Source organism: Silurus meridionalis, chromosome 14 (assembly GCF_014805685.1).
Source record: "Silurus meridionalis isolate SWU-2019-XX chromosome 14, ASM1480568v1, whole genome shotgun sequence".
NCBI classification, from domain to species: Eukaryota; Metazoa; Chordata; class Actinopteri; order Siluriformes; family Siluridae; genus Silurus; species Silurus meridionalis.
The window spans coordinates 258022-279167 of NC_060897.1; the positions used below are offsets into that span (position 1 = coordinate 258022).

Genomic DNA, 21146 nt, shown 5'->3' on the forward strand with positions numbered 1-21146 from the left:
CATCACACATTACCACACCACCAACACACACTAACACACCATCATCACACTAACACACCACCATCACACACTAACACACCACCACACTAACACACCATCACACACCACCATCACACACTAGCACACCACAATCACACAAACCACACACTAACACACCACCATCACACACTAACACACCACCTGCACACACTAACACACCACCATCACACACACTAACACACCACCATCACACACTAACACACCACCATCACAGACTAACACAACACCATCACACACCATCATCACACTAACACACCATCACACACTAAATCACACCACCATCACAGACTAACACAACACCATCACACACCATCATCACACACTAACACACCACCTTCACACACTAACACACCACCATCACACACCACACCACCATCTCACACTAACACACTATCATCACACACTAACACACCACCACACACTAACACACCACCATCACACACCACACACCACCATCTCACACTAACACACTATCACACACTAACACACCACCATCACACATTACCACACCACCACCACACAATAACACTCCACCATCACACATTAACACACCACCAACACACACTAACACACACCACCATCACACACTAACACACCACCATCACACACTAACACATCCCCATTACACACTAACACCACCATCACAAACTAACACACCACCATCACACATTACCACACCACCAACTCACACTAACACAACACCATCACACACTAACACATCCCCATTACACACTAACACACCACCATCACACACTAACACACCACTATCACACACTAACACATCCCCATTACACACTAACACACCACCATCACAAACTAACACACCACCATCACACATTACCACACCACCAACTCACACTAACACAACACCATCAGACATTAACACACCATCACACATTAACACACCATTATCACACACTAACACACCACCACCACACACTTACACAACACCAAGTTTGTCCCTGATGAACAAGCCGGTGGCAACTGTGGTGAAGGAAAAACTCCACGTGATGCAGAAGGAAGAAACCTTGAGAGGAACCAGACTCAAGAGAGAACCTCATCCTTATCTGGGTGCCACCGAATGTCCATTTATTACAGATAAACGATGTTGCGATACGTGATAAAAAATATATTTTATGTTGGTGTAAAGAACTTCAAATGTTTTACATTTGTGTTTAGTTTGTTGTGCGACACTTAGACTATTATTATAAATAGCTGTGACTCCGACTTCTCTGTTAATGAGATGAGGTTGGTGTATGTAACTATACCCAGGAGGACTCGATTCATTTAACGCTACATATTTATTCAGTTTAATCCACGTTTCTGTCAAACACATTATATTAATCTCCTGGCCGGTAATAATTATTCTTTATGTAACTAACTCTTAGAAAAGAGTTAGTAAGGTAATGATTTTGAGCTCCATTTTGTTTGGTCTCTTCCGCCCCATACGGTATAGTCCTTTAACTCCGCCCCCATACGGTATTGTCTTTAGCCCCCTTACAGTATAATCCTTTGACTCTGCCCCCCACTAGTTAGTGTGACGTACACCATGGTAAAGGAAAGTCATGTCGCTTAAATGCTCTGAAATCGTACAAGGTTCTTAAGGAAAGTAAGGGATAATTAAGCACAAGGTTCTTAAGGAAAGTAAGGGATAATTAAGCACCTAGCTGGAACGGGAACAAGGTACTATGATTGATTTGTTTGATGTGTATATGTATTAATATTTTGGTTAATCTATTTAACTGTGAAGTGTTTTAATGTGTTGTTGTCACTGCCACATCTGTGACATCATCGTGTGACATCACAGGGGGTTTCTTTTGAATGGCTATTCATGTTTATGTTTGTAAGAGCTGATTGTTTTATTTGTTATTTATCTGTTCTGTAGCTCTTACGGTGTTTCACTAAGAAAAGGTTTCTCATCAAGGAAAGGTAGATTTTGTGTTTCCCAAAGGAAAGGCTGACGGCTGAACACAAAATAAAGGCTTTTTGAAACATCAGTACGCTTCACCATTGTCTGGCTAGGGGTTAGCTACAGTAAGAGCTTGACCCGCATCGATTCCAATAACTGTTGTCTACAACGGGCCACGGAGGGTCTTCAAAGCGCCAGTTACAGCTTCTGCTACATCACCACCACAAGGCATCAGCGTGGACCCATCAAGCTGCTTCCTCGCGCCTGACCTATACTTCGGACAGCAGTCTCACAGTTTCGGTGCAATGGTCAAGTACAACCACACTTACGGACATTGATGCAAGGTCGTGAGTATTAATCTACTATAGTACAACGATACGACGAGCAACGGATGAACGGCTTCTCGGACTGAACATTTAATACTCATCGGCTAAGCAACAAGAGCAACAAGATAAACTGTGATTATATTTGTGCCCATGCCTGTAGGCATCCACATGGACTTTGTCTAATTAAGGACATAGAATTTTGTTTTTTGGATTTTGCATTTATCTACTTAGTTAACAGTGTTTATTGAGGATTTAACATTCACATTTCTCTCATTTGGATTTATTATTGTTGATAACTTGTTCATTGTAGTATTTACACTGACATTTACAATAATTCTAGTGTCTATATGTTAATGCATATATGTCAGCTGCTTAAATTGATGTTCTGATATTTTATGTTTATACAGTGCTTATTCAGGGCTTCTTATCAGTTAAGGGGTCTTCTTCGCCATTAGAGTTAAAATTTATAAGTGATAATGTCACAGTCAGGAAATGAGATGGAGGTGGAGGAGCAGATGGCTAGTTACCAGCATGAAGATTTACAAGGTGAAACCCACATAATGGTAGACCAATCAGAGCGACCGTGTCTGAAGGAAACAAATGAAGTTGAACAACAATGTCTAACTGATCTCCAAGACAAATTTAATAAGGATGATAATGCTCTTGAAGGTCCAAGACGCTCTGAACGCACGCACCATCTTACAGAGAAGATGCTCGCGCACCAATATGAAGAGGCCAAGAGAAAAGAGAAAAGGCTGTTTGCCATGTACGAACAGTGGAAGCTCCACGCAAGGAAGGCAAGAGATCAGCTAAAGACTTATATGTCAGAGAGTCAGCTCTGGCCTCTCATTCACGAGCTTAAGAAAAGTAAAGATAACATGATGAACATTTATTATGACATTCAAAATCTCAACTCACCCTCCATCGACATAAGAAGAAGAGTTGATACGTGTGAAGCTGTGACCACAGAAATCATCAACATTGCATACAGCAGAGCTATAAATGAGGAAAGCGGGTTTGATGAGCCGCAGGAAAGACACCGCCTTCACGAACTACTCCGCCACGACTATGCAAAGTCTGTCTATGGATCCGCAGCTTCTTGGACAAGTCACAGCCAGTCCGATCTCTACTCCATAACTTCATCCATGATAGTAAAGCAGCGTGGACGCAGCAGCTGAACTAGCAGTAAAGGAAGCAAATTATCAGATGCTGCTGGAAGAAGAAAAGCAAAAGGAATCTATAAGGGAGCTAGAAGAACAACAACACAAGACACTAGAGGCACAACGCAAGGCACTAGAGGCACAAAGGCATAAGTTGGAGCGATTACAGGCAGCGAAAGAGATAAGGGCTGCTCAAGCCAAGTTGAAGATCTACGAAAGGGAGACAGATCACAAGGATGCTATTTATCTCAAGAAGGAAAGGAACATGGAAGCAAAGAATACACCTGTAACTACAGTGCCCCTCTCTCAAGTTACATAGTAGATTAATACTCATGACCTTGCATCAATGTCCGTAAGTGTGGTTGTACTTGACCATTGCACCGAAACTGTGAGACTGCTGTCCGAAGTATAGGTCAGGCACAAGGAAGCAGCTTGATGAGTCCACGCTGATGCCTTGTGGTGGTGATGTAGCAGAAGCTGTAACTGGCGCTTTGAAGACCCTCCGTGGCCCGTTGTAGACAACAGTTATTGGAATCGATGCGGGTCAAGCTCTTACTGATGAGCTTCGACATAAATGGGAACAATGGAAAAGAGATCTAGCCCACTTAGATAATTTTACCATAGCCCGTACCTACTCACCGGCTGGATTTGGAAGGGTCTCTAAGACAGAGCTGCATCACTTCTCTGATGCCAGTGTGAGGGGTTACGGTCAGTGTTCATACCTGCGACTTCAAAACGAAAAGGGAGATGTTCATTGTGCCTTGGTTGTAGGAAAATCACGTGTCTCTCCAACCAAAGTCACAACCATCCCACGACTAGAATTAACAGCAGCAGTTGTTTCCGTGAAAATAAGCAACATGCTTAAGGAGGAATTGGGATGCATTAATGCAGAGGAATTCTTCTGGACTGACTCTAAAGTGGTCTTAGGATACATAAGAAATGAAGCGCGACGGTTCCACACGTTTGTAGCTAACCGGGTTCAAAAGATTCAGCTCAGCTCAGCCCCACAACAGTGGCGATATGTCCCGACAAATGAGAATCCTGCTGACCACGCCTCCCGGGGCTTGACTGCCAGTGAGTTTTTATCATCTACCTGGCTTGCCGGACCTAAGTTCTTATGGAACAAGGAAATAAAGCTGGCTACAGAGGAAGTACCAGAGTTATCAGTCGGAGATCCAGAGGTCAGGAGTGTTCTAGCACTCAGTACTAAAACCACGGAACACGCAAGCATCATTGATCGTCTGTCTAAGTTCTCATCTTGGTCGCTAACTATACGAGCAATTGCACGCATTCTAAGGCGCATAAGCAATAACAGATCAAACAATCTCACCACTGTAACCGAACGTGAAGAGGCAGAACATCATCTAATCAAAATTCTGCAGAAAAATGTGTATCAAGAAGAGCTAAAACTGCTGAGCAAAGGAATCCCTCTACCACGGCATAATCCTTTGCACGCTCTTGACGCTTTTCTCCATGACGACAGCATACTCAGGGTGGGAGGGAGGCTATGCAACTCCTCTCTTCCCAACTTCTTCAAGCACCCTGCAATCATTCCCAAAGATCATCACATCACAAGGATGATTATTGCTTATCATCAAGAAAGATGAAACATCAAGGTAAAGGTCTTACTATCAACGAAATAAGGCGCAGTGGCTACTGGATTACAGGAATCAACCGGGCTGTTGCATCCTACATTCGTCAATGTGTCATCTGTAGACGGCTACGCAGACCTATGGAGGAGCAAAGATGGCGATCTACCGCCAGAACGGTTGGAGCCATCCCCTCCTTTCACTTTCTGTGGCATGGATTGCTTCGGGCCATTCCTTACAAAACAAGGAAGAAAAGAGAACAAGAGATACGGTCTTCTTTTCACTTGTCTTAGTTCCGTGCTGTCCATATTGAGATTCTCGAGGACATGTCGACAGATGCTTTCATCAACGGCCTTCGATGTTTCATCGCCATACGTGGTGCTGTTCGTCTGATCAGGTCTGACCCAGGAAGCAACTTTGTAGGAGCCAAAATGAGTTCAGAGAAGCTCTAAAGGAAGTTGATGCAGATCGTCTTGCTGTATTTCTTGCAAATAGGCAGTGCGACTTCAGAATGAATGCACCCCATGCTAGCCATTCAGGAGGGGTGTGGGAAAGACATAAGGACTGTGAGAGGTGTCCTAAGATCCACTCTCGCTCTTTCCTCTGGTAGACTAAATGATGCTTCGTTACGGGCCTTTTCTATGAAGCTATGGCTATAGTCAACAGCCGCCCTCTGACTGTTGACAATCTCAGTGAGCCCCATGGCCTCGAACCACTCACCCCTAATCATCTTCTGACAATGAAATCTGTCCAGGCCTTACCTCCTCCAGGTGAATTCATCAGAGAAGATATGTATGGCAAGAAAAGGTGGAGACATGCTCAATACCTTGCAGAACAGTTTTGGAGTAGATGGCGAAAGGAATACCTCGCCAACATAGCTCTTAGACAGCGCTGGCATGCTCCAAGAAGGAATTTACAAGTTGGAGATATCGTAATCCTGAAAGGAGAGGATTTGCAGAGGAATGAGTGGAGATTGGGTAGAGTTTCAAAAGTCACTACTGACAAAGACGGACTTGTACGGAGAGTTAAACTCCAGCTTGGTGACCGTAAGCTTGGCAAGAAAGGGGAGCGTCTTCACGAGTTGTCAGAAGTTGAGCGCCCAATCCAGAAGCTTGTTCTGTTGCTGGAGTCTAATTAAATCTGCTCCTTCCCTCTATAGTACATAATAGTACATAGTCGTTGCTAAGTTACAACTTTGGCATAAATTGTCTTCGTTCTTATACGGTTTTCGGAAAGGTAAATTTTCAGTTTAAATCATTCGTGCTTAATGTAGTCTGTGTACGTCCCATTATTCACTCATGATTGGTGGAGTGTAACTAACTCTTAGAAAAGAGTTAGTAAGGTAATGATTTTGAGCTCCATTTTGTTTGGTCTCTTCCGCCCCATACGGTATAGTCCTTTAACTCCGCCCCATACGGTATTGTCTTTTAGCCCCCTTACAGTATAATCCTTTGACTCTGCCCCCCACTAGTTAGTGTGACGTACACCATGGTAAAGGAAAGTCATGTCGCTTAAATGCTCTGAAATCGTACAAGGTTCTTAAGGAAAGTAAGGGATAATTAAGCACAAGGTTCTTAAGGAAAGTAAGGGATAATTAAGCACCTAGCTGGAACGGGAACAAGGTACTATGATTGATTTGTTTGATGTGTATATGTATTAATATTTTGGTTAATCTATTTAACTGTGAAGTGTTTTAATGTGTTGTTGTCACTGCCACATCTGTGACATCATCGTGTGACATCACAGGGGGTTTCTTTTGAATGGCTATTCATGTTTATGTTTGTAAGAGCTGATTGTTTTATTTGTTATCTATCTGTTCTGTAGCTCTTACGGTGTTTCACTAAGAAAAGGTTTCTCATCAAGGAAAGGTAGATTTTGTGTTTCCCAAAGGAAAGGCTGACGGCTGAACACAAAATAAAGGCTTTTTGAAACATCAGTACGCTTCACCATTGTCTGGCTAGGGGTTAGCTACACTTTATGGTAAGCGCTTTTGATGTAAGACATCTAATATTTAACAATCCTGTCTTTAGGTGCCTCTGTGCATTCAGTTCTATTTAATTTACAGTTATTCAGGTTACTTAAACAGACTTTCTGAGAATTCCTACATTTTGGTTTCACTCAGGGGACAGACACAGTCTCAATATGGTGGATCCTGAGTGACGACTCTGTGCAGCTAGCAGACAGTTGGTTTAGCCTGTCTGTCTGCTCCCTGGCCTTGGCTCTGGACAGTCACTTGTTAACTAGTGCTGTTCTGAGACTATGACCTATACTACAAGAAATGAGAGCAGCACCTTCCCAAGTAGGATAGATACCATCCCGCCCTAACAGGCCAGCCTTGCCCTCAAAATTGCTAAATTATCTATGAAGCCTGCATTGTTTTTGGAGCACCACTCGGACATCCAGCAGTTCAGCGACCATAACCTGCTGTCTGACATTGCCTTTGCTAATTTACACACCTCTATAATATTACTCTTAGTAACCTCTGACTGTCGAAGGCGTATATAATTAGCACCTATGTAAAAAAATCTTTCTTAGAGAACCTGTGCTTTCCTAAAAACCTAAGCTGACCTGCTGTGTCCAGCGCCCTGGCTCCCTGTACCTCCCTGACTTGTGCTGCTGGTGTCTCTTTAGGTCTAGCTACTTTCACATGCCTCAGAATAGAGTATCCTATAACCAGAGCTCTTTCAGGTTTCTCAGCAGGTGCTTCACTGAGGAGAGGAAACCTGTTGGACATGTGAAGCGGAGAGGAATGGTGCTCCTGTGGGCGGGGTTTAGCGTTAGCTTTGGCTTTGCAAGTATGCCGCCGTGTCGTCACCCACTCGCCCCCGCTGCAGCGATCTAATGCTGGAGTCTGGGAATGCTAACTCCACCTGGGGGCATCCAGACTTTCCCCTGCAGATCCTGGACTGCTCTCACACTCACTACTTCTCTCTAGACTCTGGATGCGCTCCTCTAATACTGAGATATTGCCTGTCACAGAGCAAACTAACTTACACTTCTAACAGATAAAATTATCATTAGCAACGGAGAAAGACTGACTAACATGTCACACTTCAAACACTGAATGAGCTGGATGCTCACCATAGCAGAGAAATTACGTACTTTAATGTGGTTACTGTAGTGGGTGTTCATGGTTCTGATGGGAATGTTCTTCACTCACTGCTTTCAAACCCTTAAACAGGGAATAAAACTCTCTTCCAAAAGAAGAAAGAGAAAAAACAGAGCCAATAGAAAGTAGAGAATACAGCAGATGTTTAGCAGATGTCCGAGTCCAGAGCGGTGTACAAAAGTGCATTGAGTCTCAATCAATGAATAAATCTACACTGTCACGCAAGATTTCAAACTTCATATAAAGTCAAGTCAAGTCAAGAGGCTTTTATTGTCATTTGTACTATACACAGTTGTACACGGTACACAGTAAAAATGAGACAACGTTCCTCCGGAACCCTGGTGCTACACTAAACATAGAGCTACAACACAACACAAAGCTACATAAAGTGCATCGAGTGCAACCGAGTGCAAACAGTGCAGACAAAAACAGTACAGACAGACAGTGCAGACAGACAACACAAGACAACACAAGACAACACGAGACAAGACAAAAAAATATATATATATATATATATATATAAATAAATAAATATATATATATATATATATATATATATATATATATATATATATATATATATATATATATATATATATATATATATATATATATATATATATATATATATATATATATAGCGCCGACCAGTAAACCTAAAAACTATACCCGGGAGTGAATATAACCAGAACAATGTAGTACAAAAACAGCAGCAGTCAAGAGGTGCAAAAGACAGCATGTAAACAGTATAATAAAGTGAAAGGTGCAACAAACAGCAGTAAGAGAGTGGTACAGTCAAGTATAAATAATAATAAATAAATAGATGGTGGTGGAATGGATTGAGATAGATAATGAGTGTGTGTTAAGTGTTTAGTCCAGGTTGTACAGTTCGGTAACACACATTTGAGTGAGTGTGTGTGTGTGAGTTCCGTTTCAGTTCTGTGTGTTGAGAAGCCTGATGGCTTGAGGAAAGAAACTGTTGCACAGTCTGGATGTGACGGCCCGAATGCTTCGGAACTGTTATCCTGATGGCAGGAGAGTAAAAAGTGTGTGTGAGGGGTGTGTGTGGTCGTCCACAATGCTGTTTGCTTTGCGGATGCAGCGTGTGGTGTAAATGTCCATGATAGAGGGAGAGAGACTCCGATGATCTTCTCAGCTGTTCTCACTATCCTCTGTAGGGTCTTGCTATCCGAGACGGTACAGTTCCCAAACCAGGCAGTGATGCAGCTGCTCAAGATGCTCTTAATGGTCCCTCTGTAGAACATGGTCAGGATGGGGGGAGGGAGTTCAGCTTTCCTCAGCCTTCTCAGGAAGTAGAGACGCTGCTGGGCTTTCTTCGTGATGGAGCTGGTGTTGAGTGACCAGGTGAGGTTGTCTGCCAGATGAACACCAAGGAATTTGGTGCTCTTGACGATCTCCACTGAGGATCCATCAATAATCAGTGGAGAATGGCTGCTCTGTGCTCTCCTGAAGTCCATAACCATCTCTTTGGTTTTGTCAACGTTCAGAGACAGGTTGCTATCTCCACACCAGGCTGTTAACCATTGCACCTCCTCTCTGTATGCTGACTCGTCATTCTTGCTGATTAGACCCACCACAGTCGTGTTATCTGCCAACTTGATGATGTGATTCGAGCAGTGCATTGCTATACAGTCATGAGTCAGCAGAGTAAACAGTGGGGCCCCAGTGCTCAGTGTGGTGGTGCTGGAGATGCTGTTCCCGATCCGGACTGACTGAGGTCTTCCAGTCAGGAAGTCCAGGATCCAGTTGCAGAGGGAGGTGTTCAGGCCCAGTAGGCTTAACATCTCAATCAGGTGCTAAGGAATGATTGTGTTGAATGCTGAGCTGAAGTCAATGAACAGCATTCGTACATATGAGTCCTTTTTGTCCAGGTGGGTGAGGGCCAGATGGAGGGTTGTGGAGATAGCATTGTCCGTGGAACGGTTCGGACGATACGCAAACTGCATGGGGTCCAGGGAGGGTGGAAGCTGGATCTTAATGTGCCTCATGACGAACCTCTCGAAGCACTTCATCACGATGGGTGTGAGCGCGACCGGACGATAGTCATTGAGGCAGAAGACAGTAGATTTCTTAGGCACGGGAACAATGGTCGTTGTCTTGAAGCACGTGGGAACAAAGTTACTGCTCAGGGAGATGTTAAAGATGTCAGTAAAGACACCCGCTAGCTGTTCTGCACATTCCCTGAGCACTCTGCCAGGAATGTTGTCAGGTCCAGCAGACTTCCGTGGGTTAACTCTGCATAAAGTTTTCCTCACTTCAGCTGTAGTTAGACAGAGCACCTGGTCAGTGGGAGGAGGGGTGGTCTTCCTCGCCACCACGTTGTTCTGTACCACGGCCGTCTTGTCCCCTAAACTGAAGGCAGAGTCTCTTTGTTTCAACAGCGCATGCACATTTGCAGTCATCCACGGTTTCTGGTTGGAGCGTGTAGTGATGGTCTTGGAGATGGTCACATCATCAACGGACTTGCTGATGTAGCTGGTCACTGATGATGTGTACTCCTCCAAGTTGATGGAATCGCCGTTGGTTGCAGCCTCTCTAAACATGTCCCAGTCAGTGCACTCAAAACAGTCCTGAAGAGCAGAAGTAGCTCCTTCTGGCCAGGTTTTCACCTGTTTCAGAACCGGTTTAGAGCGTCTGATGAGTGGTCTGTATGCTGGAATTAACATAACAGAGCAGTGGTCTGAGTATCCGAGATGGGGGCGGGGCGCCGCATGATACACGCCGAAATCTCGGGCGATAATAAACAATCCGTCCGGGTGAGCATTCTGCAGGTCAAACTATATATATATATATATATATATATATATAATCAGACTATAACATAACTATAACTATAATATAAGTGTTTCAGGAAGATGAAGGTCTTCAATCGTCGCTTGAAGATAATCAGGGACTCTGCTGTACGACATCTAGGGGAAGTTCATTCCACCACCTTGGTGCCAGAACAGAGAAGAGCCTTGAAGTGTACTTACCTCTCATTCTGAGAGAAGGAGGTACCAGTGGAGCAGTGCTGGAGGATCTCAGACAGCGTGGTGCACCATCACATAGTAACACACAAACACATCTCCATCACACACCTCTTTTCCTTTCCTTTTATTTTATTATTATTGTATTTTATTTTTATTCATTTAAACTGTTTATTTTATAACTCTATAGTTGTTATATTGTTATTATAGTTATATTACATTATATTATAGATTATATACTAGAAAGAGAGAGAGGTAGAGGTAGAGAGAGAGAGAAAGAGAGAGAGAGAGAGGGAGAGAGAGAGAGAGAGGTAGAGGTAGAGAGAGAGAGAGAAAGAGAGAGAGAGAGAGAGAGAGAGAGAGAGAGAGAGAGAGAGAGAGAGAGAGAGAGAGAGAGAGAGAGAGAGAGAGAGAGAGAGAGAGAGAGAGAGAGAGAGAGAGAGAGAGAGAGAGAGAGAGAGAGAGAGAGAGAGAGAGAGAGAGAGAGAGAGAGAGAGAGAGAGAGAGAGAGAGAGAGAGAGAGAGAGAGAGAGAGAGAGAGAGAGAGAGAGAGAGAGAGAGAGAGAGAGAGAGAGAGAGAGAGAGAGAGAGAGAGAGAGGAGAGAGAGAGAGAGAGAGAGAGAGAGAGAGAGAGAGAGAGAGAGAGAGAGAGAGAGAGAGAGAGAGAGAGAGAGAGAGAGAGAGAGGGAGAGAGAGAGAGAGAGAGAGAGAGAGAGCGAGAGAGGAGAGAGAGAGGAGAGAGAGGTCTGAAAGCTAGATATTTAGGTGTGATGTGATTAATGGTTCCTCAGCAGGCTGTAATTCAGCATAATTCAGTGTTCTGGAATAAAACTGCAGGTGGAAATGATGCTGGAAATAAAAACACATTTTGATAGAACAGGAAATGATTTATTTTATTTAGCTGCTAATATTCTTTCATTACAGCTCACATGGAATTAGATCTGAACCTCAGCAGTTCTCATCCAGTGGTAAACACTCTTGGGAAAGGAATAGAGGACCAAGAAAGCGAGAGAAAGAGAGTTAGAGAGAGAGAGAGAGAGAGAGAGAGAGAGAGAGAGAGAGAGAGAGAGTTAGAGAGAGAGAGAAGAGAGAGAGAGAGAGAGAGAGAGAGAGAGAGAGAGAGAGAGAGAGAGAGAGAGAGAGAGAGAGAGAGAGAGAGAGAGAGAGAGAGAGAGAGAGAGAGAAAATATCTCAAATCCAGAGAACTACATATTCCTGTAGTTACCATGGCAACGCAGTCATGGCAACCTTGCTAGCATTTTTCTGTCTGTGTTGATGGCTGTCTTTCTTTGTCTCCTCTCTCCCTCTCTCTCTCTCTCTCTCTGTGTAACTTTTCAAAAAATATTACAGATTTTCTTGCAGGGATGCTGCTATCATATGACTACACACACACACACACACACACACACACACACACACACACACACACACACACACTTTGTGGTATATGGAAGTGGTCTGTGTTGTAAGGGTCTGTGTGTACACGTTCTTTATTCCTCTTTTCTGCACTGCGTCTCACTCTATCCCTTTTCTTTTTCTATTTTTCTTTTTACAATCCTTTCATCTTGCTCTCCATCTACTGATCAAAAACCCTGTACCATCAGATCTACCTCCACTATGTTAGCGGTTGGATCAGAGCTGGAGCTGATTTCTGGAGGTTCAGGGATAACATCCTAATCTACTTCTTCATAATCTGCTTCCTGCTCTTCCTCCTCTTCCTCCTCTTCCTCCTCTTCCAGAGTGCTGTTCCTCATACTGCCACAGAGAGGCGCCAGTCGGCCGTCTGGCATCACCGAAATGGGCTGAATGATCTTATCCCTGAGGAAAGGAGAAGAAAAGAGAAACGCTGAGTGACACACACTGAATTAAAGGTGCAGTCAGTGATTCTGAAGAAATGAGGTACAGATATGAAATAATGAGTGTTTCCTCCTAAAGGGCAGAGAATCAGGACACTAACACGGGCTGATGTGAGGAACATCGAGCACCTGCAGGTGAAGTGCTTCATACTTATCTGAATGCAGATAAAGAGGATTATGTGCGGTTTCATAAGACACATGATTGACATATAAGTAGGTCCGCCTTCTTCTGCTGATTGGCTGCATACTGAAGTCTTACACTGTTTATATTCTAGACCAGTGTGCCACAAAATACTTCCCCACATTTACAATAACCAGAGACACGTTTTGAAAATGTCATTTCGAATATGTTTTAGTCTCAATCTCAGATCTGTATTTAATAATAAAGGTTTCATTTCCCTGAGTTATTAACAAAACTCTATTGCTCGTTCGATTCACACCAACCCCCAGAATGGAGCATTCCATAAAACATAAATGTAAATGTTTTGATTTCAATAGAAAAAATATGAAAAATGTCATTATGATTAATAAGTGATATCTCAGTTATCTCAGATGCTCATTTGTCTGTACAGTGCAGAATAAAATAATAAACTAATCTATAATTAGGAGGTAAAATATATACAGTTTATTGCCAAAAGTATTGGGACACCTGACCTTTCCTGCCACAATTGAATCGAATCAAATTGATCAATCAAATTCTGATCAATCAAACTGAGACAGAATGTGGAAAGAGATACTCAGAAAGCACATACTGTACTTGTGACCAGGTGTCTGCAAACTTTTGGTGTTTATAGTGTATGTGTTTAAAATCAAAATCAAATCTTTAAAGTCTGCTAAATGCCGTAAATGTAAATGTAAATGTAAATGTAAATGTAAAATCAAATCTCCACAATAATACCGGTGGTCACGCCGCCCATGGTATTTTTAACCCGACCCACATTAAAGAAAGACTACATTATGTTCCCCTAACAGATAAAAGTTTGGGGACCCCTGGTGAAGAGTAGAATAAAAGAGGAAAAGTGGAATAGTTTCTTTTCTCACACACACACACACACACACACACACACACACACACACACACACACACCTGGACAGTCTGTTGAACATGGCGACAAGACGCACAGCTTCTGCCTCCTTCTCCTCCTCACTCATCCCCTCCATGGGGTCAGGTTGTGGTTCCTCCACTCGGCCCGTCACCAGGTTGATCTTGTCTCTGGCCAGTCTGTACTCCTCCGTGTCTGAGTCCGAGTCGCTCGAGTACTGAGTCTGAGGCGTCGAGCTCCGTCCGCTCAGGAGACCTCGAGCTGCTAACAAACCTGCTGCATTGCCATAACCAGTGTACTTCACAAACCTGCCCACTGCCCCCCCAACCACACACACACACACACACACACACACACACACACACACACAGTTATTAGTCAGACAATACACTCATGCAATCTGTTTCAGTATTTCCATTTTTTTCACACGTCTCTTTGAGTGTACAGTAAAAGTATTGACACCCCAACTCTAAAATCAGACCAGGACCATGAAGAAGTTTCTGATGTCATGTGTAATGACTGTTCAAGAACAACATCCGGACGTCCTCTAGTAGATCGCATCAGATCAGAAACGCAATGAAGCTCCATTTGTAACTGTTCTAAAAACAGCCCAGGTTTCATCACATACGTCTCTGAGTTTTATTGAATGTACAGTTCATGTGCAGTGGAAACACCTGAATGTTCTACATAAATGATGGTTCCTGGAACTATATTGATGGAGTTCCTGGTTCCAAAACTGGTGATTTTGATGTAAATTTTTAAGGAGATGAAGAAAAAGAATGTAGTATTACAGAAGACAGTGTGATGATTATCAGAGAAATGTGTGTGTACAGTCAGTGGGTTCGTGTATGTATGCGAGATGTGAGATGTTCTGAAGGACTCTGAGTGGATGGAGTTGCAGCTCCTCCTGTAGGTGTGAGGTTCTGTACCGTTCTCTTTGCAGAGCACAAACAGCAGCTCGGCGGCGCAGTGTTTCAGCTCCGTGTCCACGTGCGTCATCAGTCTCACCAGTTTGTTACGGACCGTGTCTCCTTGCTCGGGTCTCAGCGCCACGTCCCTCAGAGGTGGCAGAATCTGACCAATCACAGCACAGAAAGGTCAGGTGACTCAGACCTCAGTGGTATCGTGCATTACAGGGTCAAAGCTGTTGGAGTGCAGATGATGTGAAAAGGACAGAATCTTCTTGCAGCATTGCTTTATTTGAGTGTTTTGTTTGTTTTTGAAACCTGAAATGAAGCACATTCATTCATTAGTTTTGGCACCTGCTGTCTGAGATAACGTCGTGTTTCTCTGTGAGCTCTGCAGCTCTCAGTCAGAAGGTTCAGCACCGGAGTCAGTCTCTCCTTCAGCTTATAACCCTTAAACATAATACATAAACATAATAACTAAATAAACATAAATAAATAACTGCTAAAAAACTCTAAATAAGAAATCTCTCTCTCACTCTGTCCAGTCTCCTCTCCATGAACAGTAGCAGTGAGTGGACACAGTCCATGTTGACTCCACCTGATTCCCTGGAACCCTCAGAAAGACGAACCGTGAGCAGGACGTCCAGACACTGCAGAGGAAGTGCTGATAACACGTTCACAGTCTGCCTGCAGGGGGCAGAGTCGAGAACAGCAAAAAGACTAATAGTCAACCAGAAGGTCAGGGAGCATCTGCTTCTATCAGGTTCTAAAGATCAGACGTGCCAGGTGATGGGTGGAGAGACAGATCTATCTGATCTTTGTAAACTATAACATATGTTAAGAAGAAGAAGATCCTATAAATTTGCTCTTCACATATCTCAGTGATGTTAAGAAGCTGGGCTCAGCAACCCTGGAGCAGAGGGGGTTAAGGGCCTTGCTCAAGGGCCCTAAGAGTGGCAGTTTGCTGATACCAGGACTTGAATTCCAGACCTTCTGATCAGTAACCCAGAGCTTTAGCCACTGAGCTCCCACCTCCTGTTTGTGTATAGAATATAATAATGGTGTGTGTGTGTGTGTGTGTGTGTGTGTGTGTGTGTGTGTGTGTGTGTTCTTACCCTTGCAGTTCCTCTGTCAGTTCCTCGCCTTGGCAGGGCAGCAGCAGGCAGTGGCGCAGTACTGCAGCTAGGCGGCGATACAGAGCTGCCTCTTCCTGAGGGTACAAACAAAGAGATGAGGTTTAGTGTGTCATTAAGGGCTCCTGACTGAACGCAGTGGAAAGTGTACAGATTTCTGCGAGAAATCTGCTGAACCTCATCAGGCTGCTGTGTGTGTGAGCTGTACGTCACGTTGAACAGGACTTTCAGGGTCTCGATGACACGCTGAGACACCTCCTTACAGAGAGGGGGTGACACTGCGTCCCAGCCCACCACTTCGTACACGTCGGCCCACTGAACATCCAAACACTGCTCCAGAGAGCCCGTCAGCATGCACACACCCCTCTCCTGCAGGAAACACACACAGGAAGTGGAGGAGGAAGCACAGGATGAAAACCTTGAAGTGTTTATGTCTCTTGCGACGTGTTCACCTGCTGCAGCTGTCGTCTGAGCTCCGGTCTTAAAGCTGTCAACAGAAACAGCAGCCGCAGTTCATAAAACCGACCACTGGGGGGCGACATGGAGCGAATACCATCCTTCAGCTTCTCAGAAAGACCTGAGAGGAGTCTGGGGAGAAAACCAGGGACAAGGAATAAACACTGCTGTGTGTGTGTGTGTGTGTGTGTGTGTGTGTGTGTGTGTGTGTGTGTGTGTGTTTCACCTCAGTGCACTGGCCCTCTCCTGTGCCCTCTGGCTGTTGTAGATGACATTGCAGAGAGTCTTCATGGCTTCTTTCCTCCACACCTCTCCATCATCACACCACTCACTCCTCTCCTCCTCGTCCTCCTCTCTGGCATCCCTCTTTCCTCTCGCCAATACACCGTGGATGCTGTTGGTTCTTTCCTGCTTCATGATGTCCTCGCTCATACACTGTGGCGGAGTGGAGCTTACCTGAGGAGCTGCTGAGTGTTCTTCACAGCGATGGAGATGGAAGTTCATGTTGCTGACAGGATCTGAGGCAATGCCATGCACCTTTTCTCCTCCTGACTCTGTTTCCTCATCGTGATGGTCAAAGCCATGGTGAGAAAGAAGTTGTGTTTTGATGCCACCGAGGCCGGCGAGGGTGAGGATGGCCGAGTCGGTGATGAAGGGTGAGAGAGCCTGGCGGTCACGGGAGAGGATGCGCAGCGTTCGCAAACATACACTGAGAACACCGGGCTGGAGACGAGTCCTGATGAACCAGAGCAGAGCTTCAGCCAACCTCTGGAGAAAGAGAAAGAAAGAGGAATCCATTAAGATGGAGACAGAAAGAGAGATGTTCATGGAGAGAAATACAGTCAGAGAGACTGAACACCGAGAGAGACCTGATGATATCACTCATCAGGGCCAGTTCTAGACTTCTGAAGGCCCCTGGCCACATTTATGTTGGAGGCCCATCCCATCCTGCTTATATAAATAAATATGAAATGAAATAAATAATAAATAAAAATCACTTAAAGCAAATATAATCTCTAACTTTTATATTTATACAAAACGTATCTGTACTTTTATATATTTACTTAAATGTCCATAATAATTAAACTAAATTCAACTCTAAATAAAAGACAAAAATTAAAACTATATAAAAGTTCATCTGGATCAGCTCTTCTTCTTCTTCTTATTATTATTATTCCATCATCACTTGTTTCAAACACATAATGTCATTAACCAGACTGCTTTAGTTTAATTTATCATTTAATTATATATTCTGTATATTTATATCACACAGACACACTGAATAAATCATCCAGAACTTTTAATCATTTTTGTCTCCACTGTGCAGTAAAATGGGCAGTAAACTTATTTATTATCTGGATATGAATAATTTCTTCATCTTACTGAAGAAATATAGAATATAGACTGTTCTATTATCTACTGCATTACAAAACCCTGAATATGTACAATATCACCGAGTCAGCAGTGTGGAAGTGAAACTGATAATCAGCTGTATTTTTGTACTAAAATTTGTTTGAAAACTAAAACCTGTAAGTATGAAGGCTATTGATGATCATGTAATAAATAATGCTGTGATTGTTGTTTTTTATTTACAAACTTTTAAGTATTTTTTTAGAATCTGCAAAATGAATAATAAGTTTTTATCAGAAACACATGAAGACGGCTCACAGGGACAGAAACCTGAATTACAGCTTGAATGTAAAAATTTATTCATCTGGTTTTGTAATATTACGTTTTTTTTTAAACTCATAATCCCATAATTAAATGTGCTAAATTCCTGCTTCAGCTAGTGTTAGCGGCACTTTAGAGTGAAAGTGTTGGGACACTTGGCTTTCCAGCCGTATATGTTGTAGACACACACAATGGTATCAGACGTCTTAGCATGATGATGCTCCTGTGCACAAAGCCTGCTCCATGAAGATCTGCTTCCATGGGTTGGAAGATGTGGAAGATCTCCTGCTATAAACCCTGTTGAACACCTTTGGGATGAATGTGAACACTGACAGCACCCCAGGAACCTCCTCGTCCTCTCACCTACATCACTACCTGACTTTACCAAGGTTGTGTATGTGTGTGTGTGTGTGTGTGTGTGTGTGTGTGTGTGTGTGTGTCTCACCCTGCGCAAAATAAGGTCAGAGTCCTCACCATCTTCATCTCCTGAACCTGAGTCTGAGTCAGGAACGTAGTCTCTCACTTTATTCCTGCGGAACTGAGGACAGAGCGAGAAAGAGATAGAGAGATAGAGAGATAGAGAGAGAGAGAAAAAGAGAGAGAGAAAGAAATTGTCAGTTTTTCATCTACTGAATATAAAGTTTCTGTGCAGGTGCTCCATGGTGTCTGTGTGTTTACCTCCTCCAGTTCGTGTTGCTGTTGTCAGGTCCATGTGAGTGTGAGGAGACAGAGACAGGAATGAATAATGTTATCAGTGAGAGAACTTCACTTTATTGTTCTTAGTGTTCAGTGAATAAGTTTCACTCAGAGAAAGTCTGAGAACCAAATCTAACCAAACACTCACCACCCTAATGTGTCTATTAAACAGAGACAGATCAAGATAAGTGAAGGTGATGGAACATGTTAATCCTGCACTTTGAGATTAAGGACATCTCACACACAAACACACACACACACACACACACACACACAAACACTCCTACCTTTCTCCTCTCTTGTTTCTCCACATTAAAGAAGAAACACTGTGCAAACTGTAGAGGAAATAAAACATGAACTCTGAAATGTTACATGAGAAACATGCAGCACTTGAACATCACTCAATCACACAATTAACACCATCTGTTACAATAAAACCAGATTTCTTCCAGTGTCGTATCTTCAAAAATATATTTCAAAATTATTTTACACCATCATCATCATCATCATCATCATCATCAGTATCTACTGTAGAGTAAAAACACAGTCCTGCCTCGGTGTTGTAGTTCTCCAGCTGCTTCAGGACGCTCCCCTGGTCTCCCTGTGTGATGCTCTGGATGATCTTCTCCAGATCCTCAGCCATCATGTCTCTTAAAGCACATAGACCTCACATCATGTACAACATCTTCATCCTTCAGGACGAGCCTAAACTATATTTCATCTTTTACTTACCTGCTGCACCTAATTACCTGGACCTGTGTGTGTGTGTGTGTGTGTGTGTGTGTGTGTGTGTGTGTGTGTGTGAGAGAGAGAGACTCTATCCTGTTTAGTAATCTGAGCATGGTAGATTTAGCTGCTTATTTTCCTAATCTAATCTCCACCCTGTCTCCTCTTTGCCTTTCATAACACACACACACACACACACACACACACACACACACACACACACACACACACAGTGTGATTATGCTTTGCATGGATCGTTTGAATGAGTGTGGTTGAATCTGGAGCTTTATAAATAGAAACAGTCTTTACACTGCAATTCATTTTTCACCAAAATGTATGATGTCTGTGTTGCTGTGATGTGAATCTTTTTATTGGAAAAAAAATAACTGTCATTTCTGTCCAATTATTTAGAATTCCATCACTCTGAGAGCAGCTGAAAAAAGCTGCCAGAGATACCATCACACCCGCACTGCTGTGTTAAAGCAGCAATCTGGCTTAGGGCCGGCACTACGAGGGCACTGACTTAATAATAACTCGAATAAAAACATTATAATCTTCTTCTTTTGGCTCCTCCCAATAGGGGTCGCTACAGCAGATCATCCGTCTCGATACCCCCTGTCCTCTATATCTGCCTCTTTCAAACTAACTACCTGCATGTCTTCCCTCACCTATGGCATGCGCTCCACCTCCTGTTATTTACTACCTCCACCTTCTCCACCTCTTCTCCCTGTAACCGCACCCCTCCACTGCCCTCCCTCTCATTCACACACATGTACTCTGTCTTACTCCTCCACTCTCCTCCTCTTCTTCTTCACCTCCAAAACCATCCTACAGACCACCATCCGATGCTGTCTAGCTACACTGTCCCCCGCCAACACCTTACAGTCTCCAATCTCCTTCAGGTTACATCTCCTACATAGAACATAGTCCACCTGTGTGCACTTTCCTCCACTCTTATACGTCACCCTATGATCCTCCTTCTTCTTAAAATACGTGTTCACCTCTGCCATTTCCCTGCCGTCTCTGTAGACGTCTTCCTCCTCTCCTTCTCCTCCTTCAGACAACAGTAGCACCCATGACTCCACATCTGTTTTGAGAGACAGGTTGACCTGTGACCAGGCTCTGCCCTACCATTACTACTCAGATCAACCCCTTACACCGTCATTTGTGCTTTCTTCTCCTGAGGGGCTAGTTAGTTTGTTTTTGCTGGTTTTCGCTAAACTGTTCAACGAGCGAGCCTCGCTGGATTCCACCACCGAACGTGAAAACAGTTGTATGGGATCGTGCTGAGTAGCTGTTCGGCCCCCCCCGAGGATAGAAAAAGAAGCATGTGGCCTGACACGCGAAAGTACCGATATCCTCCTCTCTCTGGCTGCAAAGAGAAGGTGACGAGAATACAGCGTGGTTCCGTAAAGGCCTTCTTGTTAGGTTCTGCTCGAGTCCAAGGAAAGAAGAAATTGTTCATTGTTACCAAGCACTCCCACAATGTGTTCAGATGCATTTCTGGTAAGGAGTTTATGTAATATAAATTACAATAT

General features: G+C 43.5%; 1 protein-coding gene and 1 long non-coding RNA gene across 2 annotated transcripts in view; both read right to left on the bottom strand.

Annotated features, from left to right (window-relative positions):
* Window positions 1-11985: 11985 nt before the first annotated feature.
* On the bottom strand, window positions 11986-19777 carry si:ch211-195b15.7 (synembryn-A). Its single transcript, XM_046866119.1, has 14 exons — window positions 19615-19777; window positions 19436-19532; window positions 19170-19217; window positions 18865-18882; window positions 18632-18724; window positions 16742-17283; window positions 16512-16647; window positions 16237-16428; window positions 16042-16136; window positions 15463-15613; window positions 15281-15376; window positions 14948-15092; window positions 14063-14333; window positions 11986-12937 (listed from the first exon to the last, which is right to left on the bottom strand). Exons 1-14 carry the CDS (start codon window positions 19722-19724, stop codon window positions 12793-12795), a joined length of 2139 nt encoding a protein of 712 aa, XP_046722075.1. The 5' UTR covers window positions 19725-19777; the 3' UTR covers window positions 11986-12792.
* Window positions 11986-21146, bottom strand: part of LOC124396830 — an 11321-nt gene continuing 2160 nt past the window's right edge. Inside the window, exon 2 of the long non-coding RNA XR_006927839.1 lies at window positions 11986-12441. This is a non-coding gene — a long non-coding RNA (uncharacterized LOC124396830). The remainder of the gene's footprint in view (window positions 12442-21146) is intronic.